This window comes from Pteronotus mesoamericanus, unplaced genomic scaffold (assembly GCF_021234165.1).
Source record: "Pteronotus mesoamericanus isolate MK-2021 breed Mesoamerican mustached bat unplaced genomic scaffold, CSHL_Meso_final contig_68, whole genome shotgun sequence".
Taxonomy (NCBI): domain Eukaryota; kingdom Metazoa; phylum Chordata; class Mammalia; order Chiroptera; family Mormoopidae; genus Pteronotus; species Pteronotus mesoamericanus.
In genome coordinates, this window is record NW_026555234.1 from 3,078,390 (window position 1) to 3,091,685 (window position 13,296).

General features: G+C 62.9%; 1 protein-coding gene across 2 annotated transcripts in view; it reads left to right on the forward strand.

Moving 5' to 3' along the window:
* Nucleotides 1-12,545, forward strand: part of PPP2R2C (protein phosphatase 2 regulatory subunit Bgamma) — an 86,704-nt gene extending 74,159 nt beyond the window's left edge. For both annotated transcript variants that reach the window (XM_054582225.1, XM_054582224.1), the window contains exons 7-9: nucleotides 1,669-1,838; nucleotides 3,713-3,804; nucleotides 9,733-12,545. In XM_054582225.1, the coding sequence (XP_054438200.1) occupies nucleotides 1,669-1,838; nucleotides 3,713-3,804; nucleotides 9,733-10,024 (554 nt within the window). In that variant the 3' untranslated portion in view covers nucleotides 10,025-12,545. The remainder of the gene's footprint in view (nucleotides 1-1,668; nucleotides 1,839-3,712; nucleotides 3,805-9,732) is intronic.
* The last annotated feature ends 751 nt before the right edge of the window (nucleotides 12,546-13,296 follow it).

A 13,296-nucleotide genomic window follows, 5' to 3' on the forward strand; every position in this document is an offset into this window, starting at 1 on the left:
GATGGCAGTGGGATTAGTATTACTGCCCAGGCACCGAACATGATTTTGTGAGGCGACCAGTCAGCATTCAGGGGTGTTGGAGGCCGACGGTGACCTGCCCTCCAGCAGGCCTGCCAAGGGGCCTCCCAGAGCAGCCAGCACCCCGCGTGCCCTCGCTCCCTCTGCACCCCTCGGCGCCTCCCCACTGCCGGCGGCACGGCCTCCTTCCCCTGGCTCCCTGCGCCTTGCTCACTCCTTTCTCTGTCTACACAGCCTTCAGGTTGCCCCAGCCTCAGGACCTTTGCACAGGCTGCCCCTCTGCCTGGAGGGCTCCTCCCCTTTCCTCACTCAGACCTCTGCTCCCAGGCACCTCCCCCAGAGGCCCGCCCCTCCCGCCGGCAGCCCCACCCCTCCGCCTGCTCTGTGTTTTACCTCCAGGCGCTCCTCACTGACGGAGTAGCGCCTCCCGGAGCATTACTGTGCGCCTCTGCGAGGAGCAGGGCGGCTCCTGGGGAGAAGGGGCCTTGCGTTGCTCTCGGCAGCTTCCCGGGCCTGGCACCGGGTGGACATCCGGCGTGGACTGGGTGAATGAGGGAGTGAATGCATGAGTGAATGAGTGATTACCAGCGAGCATGTGATCAGCCACCCTGCCGAGGGCGCTAGGGGAAAGCTGTGTTTCGGGGAAAGGCAGGAACAGCATCTGCGTTGGACAGCAGGGAGAAAGGGGTACGCGGATGTGGGTCCCAGGGCTGGGACAGTCCTGGGAAGTGGGATAGGGGACCTTGGGACCAGGAGGGGTGTCAGGGAGGGCACCTGTGAGCCTCTGGGGAGGGGTGACCGGCTCTCTGCCCCCAGCATCGGCCCTGGGGAGGGGTGACCGGCCCTCTGCCCCCAGCGTCGGCCTGGAGGCTCAGCATGGGCCGGCCGGCTGGGCAGCCACTTTGCTGGCTTCCATGAGGGCAGCCGGACAGGTGGTCAGATGTTTAAGCCCTTCCCGGCTGGCGGGTCCGTGGCTGCCCACCCCCAGCCTGTCCTCCCCCTGATCCCGGGCCCACCTGTGGCCAGGTCCTAAGGAGCTCGAACCCTAGTTCCCACCCCACTCCAGCCGCAGGACCACTGTCGGATCTGACTGGCCGTGGGGGCGCCCGTGAGCAAAGGGGTGGAGCAGCCAGCTGTGGACAGGAGCCTGGAAGAGCCCGAGCAGTGCCCGCCTAGTCCAGTCCAGGACGCGCAGTCCAGCACGTTGAGGAGGTCAGGACCCCTCACTGCCCTGGCGTTTGGCGTCACCACCAGGAGGCAGGAGAGAGCAGCAAGCCAGTGCCTCTGGGTTCAAACTCCGGCTCCACCCTCTCTCCCAGCTCTGAGGCCACGGCAGGATCATCGGCCTTCTGTGGCTCAGTTTCCTCGGGAATAAAAATACTATTTTTATCGGGGATTAGATGCATTAATGCACAGAACAGGCTCAGCACAGACTCTGGCTCCCAGTCAATGCTCAAGAAACATTGCTGGTTCCTCCCTCTTTGGAAGATCCGTTCTGGGCCGATGCCCGAGAGATATTCAGTTACAGGTGTGATGAATGACTGAGTGACCGTGCAGCGTGCACACAGGGCAGAACAGGGTCATGTGTCAGTCCGAGGCCGTGGGCAGGAGCACCCAGTGACGGCCATCTTTTTTTTTTTGCCTTTGCAGTCTTTGAGGAGCCCGAGGACCCCAGTAACCGCTCCTTCTTCTCAGAAATCATCTCCTCTGTGTCCGACGTGAAGTTCAGCCACAGCGGCCGGTACATGCTCACCCGAGATTATCTCACGGTCAAGGTCTGGGACCTGAACATGGAAGCGAGGCCCATCGAGACCTACCAGGTGGGCTGCGGCGCGGACGCCCTCGGCGCCCCTCAGCTGGTGGGAGACCCCAGCCACCCTTTTCTACGCTGAGGGGCTTGCTCACGTATGGGGGGCTTTCAGAGGCCCGCACTGTAGGCGAAGACACTGTGGCTCAAGAAACAAAGCCGACATGGCTTGGGCAAGGGCAGGAGGCCCTGCCCAGCCCCCCAGCCTCGCAGGGCGCTGTGTGTCCCCTGCCTGCGGCCCCTGCCCTGAGGCCGGGCCGGGGCGGGCCTGCGGTCTGGGGCCCAGGGCAGCAGGAGGAGCATCGGGCTGGGCCCAGCGTGAGGGTGCACATGATGAGGGGTGCGGATGGCGGCCGCCCCCCCGCCGCGCTCTCCGGGGAGTGGCCTCAGCACACGCGGGGGTGAAGTGGGGGTGCGCTTCGTGTCTGAGTCCTCAGCACAGCGTAGGGAGAGGCATGGGGCGCCTTCCCGGAAAGTCTCCATTATGTATTATTCTTCTGTGAGGATTCGTCCAGATGATATGTTAGGGAGTAGAACACAAACTTCAGGAGACTTGGAAGAAATGTGGGACGGCTATAAAGTTGCTTTGAAGCTGTTTCCAGTTATGCCTACAGCTGGGGAGGTCAGGGAGGCAATTGGGAGGAGGCGGTTTGTGCGGGAGCTTGTAGATTTGGGTTGTGCAGCTGTGAATCAGATAACACCCCCCACTCCGAGAAGCCCCAGACAAACCCTCATGGTGCCACCAAGGTGCACTCGGGGTTCCACACACTGGACATCTGTCACCTCTACTCCTTACTGTCCCTGGGAAGGGGGTGCCAGTTTGTCAGCCAGTTTTGCAGGCAGGGAAGCTGGGGCTCTGAGAGCCTGGGGTGTGTGCGGGCTGCCTCCCTGGCAGGGCTGGTGGTGGGAAGTGTCCTGGGGGTCAGAAGGGGCCCACTGGGAAGGGACACAAGGTGGAGAGGAAAGGACCAGGTGGTCCCAGAAGCCACGTGTCCACAAGGATGTCTGGCGTGGTTCTGGTCCGTTACCTCCTTCCCGAAGTTTCCCTCCTTTCTTGGATGGATTTGTGAAAGGGGCATCCACGGCTCCTTGCGACAACCTCCGTGTCAGCCACGGGTGCTTACGGGGTGCTGAGGCCTAAGAGAAGTTAAGGGCCTGAGCGACCTGGGACAGGGGGTGCCCTCGAGGCGGGAACAGCAAGTGCAAAGGCCCCGAGGCAGGGACACGGGTCGTGTGGTTAAGGACTGTTGAGTGGCTGGCTGGATGCGGTGAGCAAAGGGGAGAGAAGGAGAACCTGAGGTCCGAGAGCTGACGGGGCGCAGCCTGGGGGACTGGTGGGCAGTCGGGGTGTTGAGCAGAGGTGTGACGCGACCCCTCGGGCTGCCCCGGGACAGACGGGGGCGCGGTGCGGGCAGGGGCTGGACAAGCAGGAGGAGGCGTTTGCAGTAAGCTTGGGGGCGGTGCGTGAGGCGGGGCGGCTGCCTCTCCCTTTCCTCCATGACGGGCACACTGTGCTTGCGTGACTGTTACCATCGGGGGCATGACCCGGCACCGTGCGGGGCCCCGCACTCGGTCCCCAAACAGCCCAGGGGGTATGCCCTCTTACCCCTTTAAGGATGAAGGAACCAAGGCTCAGAGTGGTGAAGTCACTTGTCCAGCATCACGCAGCTGGGGAGGGGCGGAGACAGGATTTGGTCCCCTTTGCCCCTCTCTGGCCGCAGCCCAGGGGTGGGCCACGCGGCCTTCCCCGGTGAGCTGGGCTGACCCGGGAGTGCCCCCAGACCTGGAGGGCGCCCCCCGCGCTGCTCCGCGAGGCCCTCCCCGTCTGTGGCGGGGCCAGGGCCGCCGGGCGGCCCCTCGCCTCACCTGGCGCCCCTCTCCCGCCAGGTCCACGATTACCTGCGGAGCAAGCTCTGCTCCCTGTACGAGAACGACTGCATTTTCGACAAGTTTGAGTGCGCCTGGAACGGGAGCGACAGGTAACCTCAGACCTCGGGCCGGGTGGGGCCCCCAGGAAGCGGTGGGGCCCTGAGGGGGGTAAAGCCGTGTGTCCAGGGGTGGGGGTCTCCTACAGCTACTGCTGGTCCCCTGGAGCCCCCTGGCCCACGGGGCCTCCAGGCAGGGCTGTGCTCTCCGACAGAGGGACCCGCCTGGTGGTCACAGGGGCCACTTAAGGGTGCTGAGAAAGCTGGGATGGGGGTGCCAGGCTGAGCCTGGGCTGAGGGGACACCTGGCATTCCCTCCAGGCACCTGTGGCGCCCAGGCTGACCCCAGATCTGCCCAGCGAGGACAGGCTCCTTGGGCATCCGCCCTGAGCTGTTGGCCCTAGCACATGGGGAGTCCCTTGGCAAACACTGCCACTGGGTCTTGGGGTGGGGGTTCTATTCTTAATGCTGGTAAAAGGTAAATAAAACTGTGTGCATGCGGGTTGGGGGCCCCCAAAGGCTATGACCACTGCCTGCCCTTCCTTCACGTTGCCACTAGGTGGTGTGCAGGAACAGGCGAAGCCTGGTTCTTCCTTGTTGCCCAGGGCCACCGCTTCCTGCCATGCACTTGACCCTCCGGCCACCCCCAGCCCTGATGGTCCCTGCTGCTGCCCCCATTACTGTCCCCCGCCCGCCGTAACCCGCTCTGCTCCTGCCCCTGGAACGCTGCCCACTCCTGCCACCTCCCATTACTGACTCGACTCAGGGGTACCTCCTCAGGAAGGCCTCAGGGACCTCTCCAACTTGCCCCAGCGCCTCCTGGGCTTTCCTTCCTTGTCTTGGCATCTGTCACACTTCCTCCGTGCCTGCGGTTGCCTCCCACACTGGTTGGGGCGCCCCTTCTGAGCCGCTCTCACGGGGCTTGGGAGTGCCCGGTCTGGAAGGCACAGGTGAGTGCCACCTCCTCTCCTTCGGCCCGAACGCTCCTCCGAGCCCTGCACGCCCTGTGGATGGGGATCTCGAGACAGATGAGCCCCCGGTCTCTGCCTCCCAGCAGCCCAGAGGCCAAGGGGGGCAAGCGCTGCCCACCCAGGCCCCGCCGGCCAAGCGAAGCTGAACCCCATGGGGCCAGTGTGTGCCGCCCCCTCCTGCTGATGGGACACTTAGAGTCCCCGGGGTGCAGATGGCTGCGTGGACTGCGGGGGTCTGCTCGCCCCCGCAGCGGCCCCTCACCCGCCTCCAGCCAGATCAAAGCGGGCGGCTGGGGCAGAGGAAAAGTTAGGATGCAACGCCCTTGATTTCTGGCCCACAATCCACTGTTCTCCAGCCCTGTGCAAGCCCCTGAACCTCCCGAGTCTGCCCACCTGGAAGGTGGTTCTAGAAAACGGCGACCCTCCAGGGCTGCTCGGATGGAGGCTGAGGCCCTGCGTGTGGAGCTCCTGGCCTGGCCACAGGCCCGCAGTGGCCGTGGATGGTCCAGTGATTTGCGTGCATGGGCCTGTTGTCCGCCCTGGTCACCCACTGAGCCTCCGAGACCCGCCTCAAATGCCACCTCCTCCTGGACGCTCTCCTTGATCTGCCTGGGAGGAGAAAGGGATTCATGTCACCAAAGCGTCCTCCGGCAGGAGGAGTCAGCTGAGTCGAAGCCGGTTCCGAGCAGTTCCGGGCACGGCCACCCCAGGGCCCCCACTGGGTCTTTGGGGCCATCTCCTCTGTGTCCGCTTTCACCTCTACGCCCTGCTGCTTCCCCTTCCACTCTAGCCTCCTCCTCCCCTATCACAGGCATCGCCCCGTTGCCGCTGGGGGTGATGACCCCCAACAGTGCCCCACCTTTGTCCTCACAACATCTACCGGGGTCTATGAAAAATTCCCACAGAAGGATCTGATTGGTTCTGTTTGGGTCACATGCTCCCCTTTTGAGCCAGTCAGCATGGACATGGTTATAACATGCCACCGTTGGCTGGCAGGGGACAGGTGGAGTGCTGGGATTGACAGGTGCCCCAGAACCACAGGGATGGGGTGCAGGCGGCTTTCCCAGCGGAGAGAGGAGAGCTGGGGAGCGGGTGCAGCCAGGCGCCTGACGCCGCGTGCAGAGGAGGAAGATGCCAGCGGAGGGGAGCCCCTTGCCCAGGTGCAAGCCAGGGCAAAGGCTGCCCTTCACCCTGTTAAGAAAACCTTCTGGAATGTGAGAGAACATTTAAGAATGTGAGCGATGGGCCATTCTGCCCTGGCCTGTTGTGGTTTGCACGGGGCCTGGACCTGGTGGTCCCAGGTGGGAGACCCTCTTCCTGCAGGTGGCGAGGAGGCTCCGTCTTCCCTGGGTCCCTGGAGCGTGTCAGCGGGGTCCTGTCCCTGAACAGAACCAGGATTAGCAGCTGTGGGTTGCAGCTGACTTCAAAGGCCTGCCTCTCCTTCCCCTTCATTATCAGCAGAAGAATGGGTGTTGGGTGGAAGTGCCCACTGGGTGTGACGTGTTTGCTGAAGAACAAAGCAGGGCTGCCTTTGTGGAGGGAGGGGTGTGGCCCTGGGCCCCCAGCCCCGGGGACGGGCAGGGCCCTCCCCTGGGAACCTCCCCTGCTTCCCCGTCTCCCAGGCCCCGAGGATTACCGTGGGAAGCACCTGTTGGCATTTGGAGGTGGGGGGGTCCACAGGGCCCACCGCCTTTCTAAGTGCCAGGCTGTTATCTCGCCCACGCCCTCAGGCCCTCAGAGGCGGGGCTGGGGTCCCTCGGCCTCCCCGGCCTCCCCGTGTTACAGACGGGAAAGCAGAGCCGGGAGGGGACCCAGGCGGCCGGCGGAGCCCCGCACCTGCCTGCGCTGCCGAGCCTGGGAGAGAGCCTAGGCCTTTTAGTCCCCGTAACTCGGGTCGGGGGGCAGGGCCTCCTTCCCCATCTTTATGGGGGAGCCAGCTAGTGGCCCCAGGTCACCCAGCCTCGGGGCCACCCTGCCTGGCTCCCAACCCCAATCTGAGCTGCTGGCAGCCGCTCTGGCCGGTCCCTGCCCAGCGGGTCTGCTTGAGGGCCACGGTGGCACCCACCTCAGGTGACTGAGTCCACTACGGGCCGGGCTGCTGTGGGGCCGACAGGCTCGCCAGGTGGGTCGGGGGCCTCCAGGGGACCCCTCTGCTCCGCAGGCTCTAGGCAGCGAAAGCCTAAGAGGCTGGGGTGGCGGCCACAGGGTGAGGTCCGGTGGCGGGCGTGGGCGCCCGGCTCTCCCCGGGGGAGGGAGAGAAGAACCCACCTTCTCTCGCTGTCACCCCAGCATGTCGCCCCAGGGTCCCACGGCCGGCACAGCGGGGACCCGGGCGGGGGCAGGAAGGAGGGCAAGCAGGAGCCACCTCTGGAAAAGCTTGGCCCACAGGCGCGTGGCCCGTCAGCGCTGACCACGGGCGCTCCGTTGCCTGTGGGGTCCTGGCAGGTGTGACCCAGCCTGACCCGGAGCCTGACACCGTGGGTGCCCCTCAGGGCCACGGGCACGTCCCCCCTTGTTGTCTGCTCAAGACAGGCCTGAAGGGGGCGCTGCCAGATGCACACATGCGCACACGCGCGCGCTCTCTCTCTCTCTCTCTCACACACACACACACACACACATGCACACACCCCTCTCATGCTCCCACAGCCCTTTGCACGCTATTCTCCTACCCCCGGGGGAGTCGCTCCCCTCCGCCCCCATGGCTGCATGGGGACCAGGGTGGCAACGGGCGGGCCACTCGTTATTGCCAGGGTTAACCCTAAGCCCCTTGCCCCCCCCCCCATTCCCTGGCCCGGGGACACTTTGGCACTGAGGGCTGTGTGGCCTCTCCTGCTTCCCAGCCTCGGCTGCAACGCCAGCGTCACCTGACCCCAGTTCTGTCCTCCAGCACGGTGTCCCCAGGCCTCGCGGGGGCTCTCCGCAGGACCTGGTGCCGGGGCGTGTTTTCTAGAACTGCTCTGGGCCAGGGACTTTGCTGCCACCCTCTCCGTCCAGCCTGGCCTCTGTCTGGAGCCCTCAGTTAAGGCTGAGGCCACTCCCGGTGATGGCCTGGCCGAGCGTCCCCCACGAGGGGGCCTCCTGTTGGCTGAAACGGCCGGGCGCCGGGATGCTGAGGGGCAGTCTCTGGCCCTCACGCCTCTTCCAAGGACCGCGTCACCACGCTGTCTCTGGTTCTGGGGCGTTTTCAGGCTCAGCGGGCTCCCTGCCACCATACTGGGAGTCCCGCTGCTGTGAGGTGTCCCGGGCCCTGACCGAGGGGGCAGGACGGGGGCCCAGCCTTCCCTCCGGAGTGAAGGGGGCTTCTTCAGGCTGGTGGGAGGCGGCGGGCCCGCTCCTCTCCGAGCAGCCGAGCAGCCGGGGCGGGCTCCGCACACCTCCGCCTCCTGGCGCCGCCACCTGCTGCCTTGCGCCTCCACGCACGTCATTTAATTGTCTCAACAACAAACCATTCTATTCACATGAATTAAGGTATCAGAGGCAGGGTTTTAGAAGAGAAAAGAATAGAGCCTGAAAATACATTCGCCTTCTCTGCCCGCCCCCTGCTCATCTCCAGAGATGACAGATCTCTGGAAAAGGCAGGGCTGCCTGACCGGCCCCCCCACAGGCGTGGGCCCACCCCCACCGCTCCCCAAAGAGGCCCCTCCACGCGCCGCTGGCCCGGCCTGGCGCAGAGGCACGGCTGTCCACCGGGCCCCACCGGGGTCCACACGGACGCCCCAGGACATCCACGGGAGAGCCAGCTTACAGAGGGGTTTAGCCCCATCGCCCCCAAACACCCAGCCACCAGTCTCTGAACATGGGGTCTGAGAAAACAGTTTGGGTGTCAAGGGCTGGTGCCCCCAAACGCTGCCATTGTGCACGGTGGGCTCCGGCCACACCCAGCCCTGTGGGCGCACGGCCACCTCCAGGCACCACACTGGCTGCGCAGCGGAGCCCAGAGCCGCTCGTGGGCCAGAAACAAAAGGGAATTCCTGGCCCAAAGCGGCCAGGCCCCAAGCCTGAACGTTCTTCCTGTGAAGAACCAGAACTCCGAGCGGCTGGCTTCTGGTGAGAAAGGAGAGAGGAGAGTCCCCTTGTTTTCTTTCTTTTTTAAAAAAAGATTTTAGCCCTGGCTGGTGTGGCTCAGTGGATTGAGCGCTGGCCTCTGAACCAAAGGGTCACTGGTTCGATTCCCAGTCAGGGCACATGCCTGGGTTGCGGGCCAGGTCCCCAGTGGGAGGTGCACAAGAGGCAACAGCACATGGATGTTTCTCTCTCTCTCTTTCTCCCTCCCTTCCCCTCTAACAATAATGAATAAATAAAATCTTTTTCAAAAAAATATTTTGTTTATTTTTAGAGAGAAGGGAAGAAAGGGAGACAGAGAGGGAAACATCGATCGATGGGTTGTCTCTCGCACAGGCCCTGAGGGGGGACCAGGCGTGTGCCCTGACTGGGGATCACACCAGCGACCCTTTGCTTTGTGGGACCACACCCAACCCACTGAGCCACACCAGTCAGGGCAGTCCCCTGGTTTTCATAGTAGATGGACAGACAGAACATTCTCCTTAGCAACACGGGGCAGGCCTGCGAACAGCTGCGCTTTGGCCGCTTGCAAACGGCCTTCATTGGGTCACTCAGCTGCACAGAGAACGGAGCGTCCCGGGGTCCCGCGGGGAGGGAGGCTCGGGCTGACCCTGAGGCCTGCCCTTGGTCAGCCCCCGGGTTTGTAGCCCAGTGTCTTCAGCGTTTGTTCCCCTCGCTTCACCCTGTTGTGGCCTCGTCTCCTGAAAGCCTGGGGCTCTCCTCCTGGAGCAAACGGGGAGGTTACAGGGGAGCAGTTCCTGATGTTTGGGGCAGAGCACTAACAGGGCTTTGGCTCCTGGCCTTGAAGTCTGGGGACGAGACCCTGAGGGAGAGGGGTCCCTGGGGCCGGCCTTGCCCCACGTCCAGTCTCCTCCGCAGCCCCCGGGGTTTGTGTTTTGAGAAGGGGCGGGCCCCCTTCCCCCGCCTGACGCCTCTCCTTCTCCGCCAGCGTCATCATGACCGGGGCCTACAACAACTTCTTCCGCATGTTCGACCGGAACACCAAGCGGGACGTGACCCTGGAGGCCTCGCGGGAGAGCAGCAAGCCGCGGGCGGTGCTCAAGCCACGGCGCGTGTGTGTGGGCGGCAAGCGCCGGAGGGACGACATCAGCGTGGACAGCTTGGACTTCACCAAGAAGATCCTGCACACGGCCTGGCACCCGGCCGAGAACATCATCGCCATCGCCGCCACCAACAACCTGTACATCTTCCAAGACAAGGTCAACTCCGAGATGCACTAGGCTCGCGCGGAGCCCCGCCCAGGAGCCCGCCTTTCGCGGCTGTCCCCGGCGCGACGGTCAAGCAGCCCCTGGGGGAGAGGGCCAGGCCTGTGGGGCGGTCGGCCCTGCTGCCCAGCCCCTCTCGGGGGTTTCCCCAGCCGGGCTGCCTTTGCTGGGGGTTGTTTAAAACGCAGAACATAAAGGAGCCGCAGCCGCAGATCCTAACGGGGACGTGACGGCCGGCCTCCAAGTTCAGGGTTCGATCCTCCCCGCACTTGACCTGCCTGCGGTCTTTACCACATCGTTAGGGTTTTTACATCTCCAGGTTAATTTTTCACTCCAGCCGTCCCTTTCAGGGGACGTGGGAGCCAGTGGGAGCTGTTACTCTCACGCGCCTCAGCGGCCCCAGGTCGGGGCTCTGGGGACAGAGAATGAAGCTCAGACAAGCCAGCCGGGGGTCCTCTGATGATAAAGGGGGTGGTTTCCACTGTCGCAGAGCTGAGGGCCTCCCCTTTGTGCTTTGGGTTGTGAGTTCATGCTGAGACTTTGGGGCTGCGCGCCCACCTTTTAGGTTCTCTCCATTTCTTTCAATGTCCCAGGTCTGTTAGGTTTCCGAGTAGAAGGGGGCGGGGGGTGGAACCTTCCTGTGTGCGCCTGGAACTCTCACCTGATTCAACCAGCCTTTGCTGCGGCGTCGGCCATGGGCCAGGCACAGCCCTCAGCCCTTCAGGGGCGTTGACGTAACCCCTGTGCGCCCTCATTCCTCCTCGGTCGCCGGGCGCCTCATGGGAACTTACACTCGCTCTGTCCTTGACCTCCTGGAACCTGCCTCCCGCACACCAGCGGCTCGCTGAGGGCCAGGCTCTACGTCAGGTGCCAGGGGTGAGGAGGTGGACGGTTTGTCACCCCCATTGTCACATGAAGAGGCAGAGGCCCTGCGACAGCCTACAGTTGCCCCAAGGCGGGCGCCAACCACATGGCAGCGTCTGGAACCGCCCGGGCCTTCACATGGGCGCTTCCCTGCCCCTGTCGGTGGCTCCATTTGACACCACAGCCTCAGCTGGAAGGTGATCCTCCATGTGAAGCAGGACAGAGCAGGCGGGACAGCGACAGCGTCCCAGGAGCCCCGGGGTGCAGGAGGGAGAGTGGGGAAGACCCCGGGGCTCCTGGCCCTGCTTGGTGGTGCTGGGCGTCCGGCCCGCCCGCTGTCCCCCTGCGCCCACGCTCCACCTGGCTTCTCTCCTGATGCGCCGAACCGCCTCCAACCGAAGATTGCATGTTATGACCATTTTAGGATACCTTTTCTTCACTGACCACACAGTCTCGGGACACTGGCCCCCGGGCCACAGAGGTCAAGGCCAGCCCCGCCCACCCCGCTGACCCCCACCCACCTGCTGTCTTTGCCCAGCAAGGGCAGCGGATGTGGCTGTGCATCTCCATTCCGAAAACAGCCTGCGCAGGCCCCGCCAAGCCCAACCTTTTTTTTTTACAAGATGTCACCTGGCCCAGGAAATAGACCCACGTGAGACCTCTCTCCGTGGGTGACAGGATACCTTTGTGTGTGTCAAAGCACAAAACGCATGTGCACCCAGCTCCGGCCCGACGCTATTTACACAAGGAAATGGGTCCCTTGGTGGTTTTTTTTTTTTTTTTTTTTAATCAACATGAATGAAGAATGTTTGTTTATATATCATTGTAAAATCCAGGTCCTCTGGACAGTATTATATGTACATATCTATCCTAATGAAGAGGAACAATCACAGGACTGGATCCCTTTTACCCCCTTTGTAAAGAGGTTTGAGAACGTGGTAAATTGTATAGAAATCTTGCTGAAGCCAAAATCCAGCTCTGAGGGCCGGCCTTACACGCTTCCCGGGACGTTTGGCACAGTCCAGGTCCCTCCGTGAGTCAGGGCCGCGAGGCAGCTCACGGTGGCATCACGATGGCAGCTGGAGGTGACTGTCAGGTCGGATCCGGTAGTAGATTAACACTTTCCTTCCACCAAGGACACACCTCTCGCTGGATTCAAAAGGAGGTCTTACTGCAGCTCCTAGTTCCTTACATCGGTTTTCCACGTTGGATACCAAAACAAAAAGAAACGTAAAACAAAAGGAAAAGAAAGCAAACGATCTTTTCAGAACAAAAGTCTCTCTTTGGATCCCCTGGGAAATGACGGCCAAAGCAAACCGTGGATAATAAACCCCGTGTTGAGAAAAGGTTGGGGGAGGGGCGGAGGGGAGGGGCAACGTGGGCAGCGGCCGAAGGACCAGGGACACGGTCACGGACGTGGCGTCCTTACTCTGTGCGGATTCTCTGCTCCTGCGGGCTGTGTGGGCGTCTCGTCGTCCTTGTGAAGTGGCTGGGTTGTGCTTGTTTTTGTTTCCGTGCTCCCCGAGGACAGGGCTCCTGGCGGGGCGCAGCCGGCGCCGGCGGCCCTGGTCCTTCTGGGCCCCGTAACTCATAGGTGCATTGTTTTCTTCGGTGTCTCACAAATTATCCAGCTGTTGAATAAAATTATAAATATGTGAATACCAGCTTTTTCCAATAAAACAATCAATGTTACATTGACAAGGAGGCTCGGCACGGTGCTTGTTCAGGAGGAGGCCCGGCGGGGGCGGCGGGTCCCATCAGGGCGATAGGGCAGAGCGGGGCGCACGTGGGAAGCCTGGTCTGCCTCACGGCTTTGCTGCCTGTGGCTCCTGAGGCTGCTTCTAATCTTTCCAGGCTCCCATGTCCTCACCGAGGACGTGGGGCTGACAGTGACATTGATCTCGTCGTTCTGGGCGGTGGAGGGGCGAGATCACAGTGGATACACCTTCGAGACCAGCGCCTGGAACGCAGGCCCCCAACACACAGCAGTTTGTTTGGAGCTGATGCGTGTAACCACGCTGGTTTCCAAAGATTCTCTCTCTCTCCCATGATCTTTTTTGACCCTCGCACGCAACATGAGGGTACGGTACAGATGAGGCATTGAGGGGCAGAGAGGTTAAGGCACTCGCTGGCGACCGCGCGCCCGCGTGCGTAGGCACTGGGTCTTGAGCGTGGCCTGGCTAAACCCTAATCCAGCACTCTCCTGAAGAGCCCGTCTCCCCCACCCCCCGCCCGTGCCTCCACGTCCCAGGGAAAGGGGGCCCGAGAGGACAGAGGCCACAGGGCGTCGGGGTTAGTTCTGGGAGCCAGAGGCCCAGCCCCGCCGGCTGCGGTGGCTGAGATGAGTGAGGACGCCTGGGGACACATGTGGGCAGCACCCTCCTTGCAGCCTCGGCCTCGCCCTCCACGGTCAGGGGGTGTTT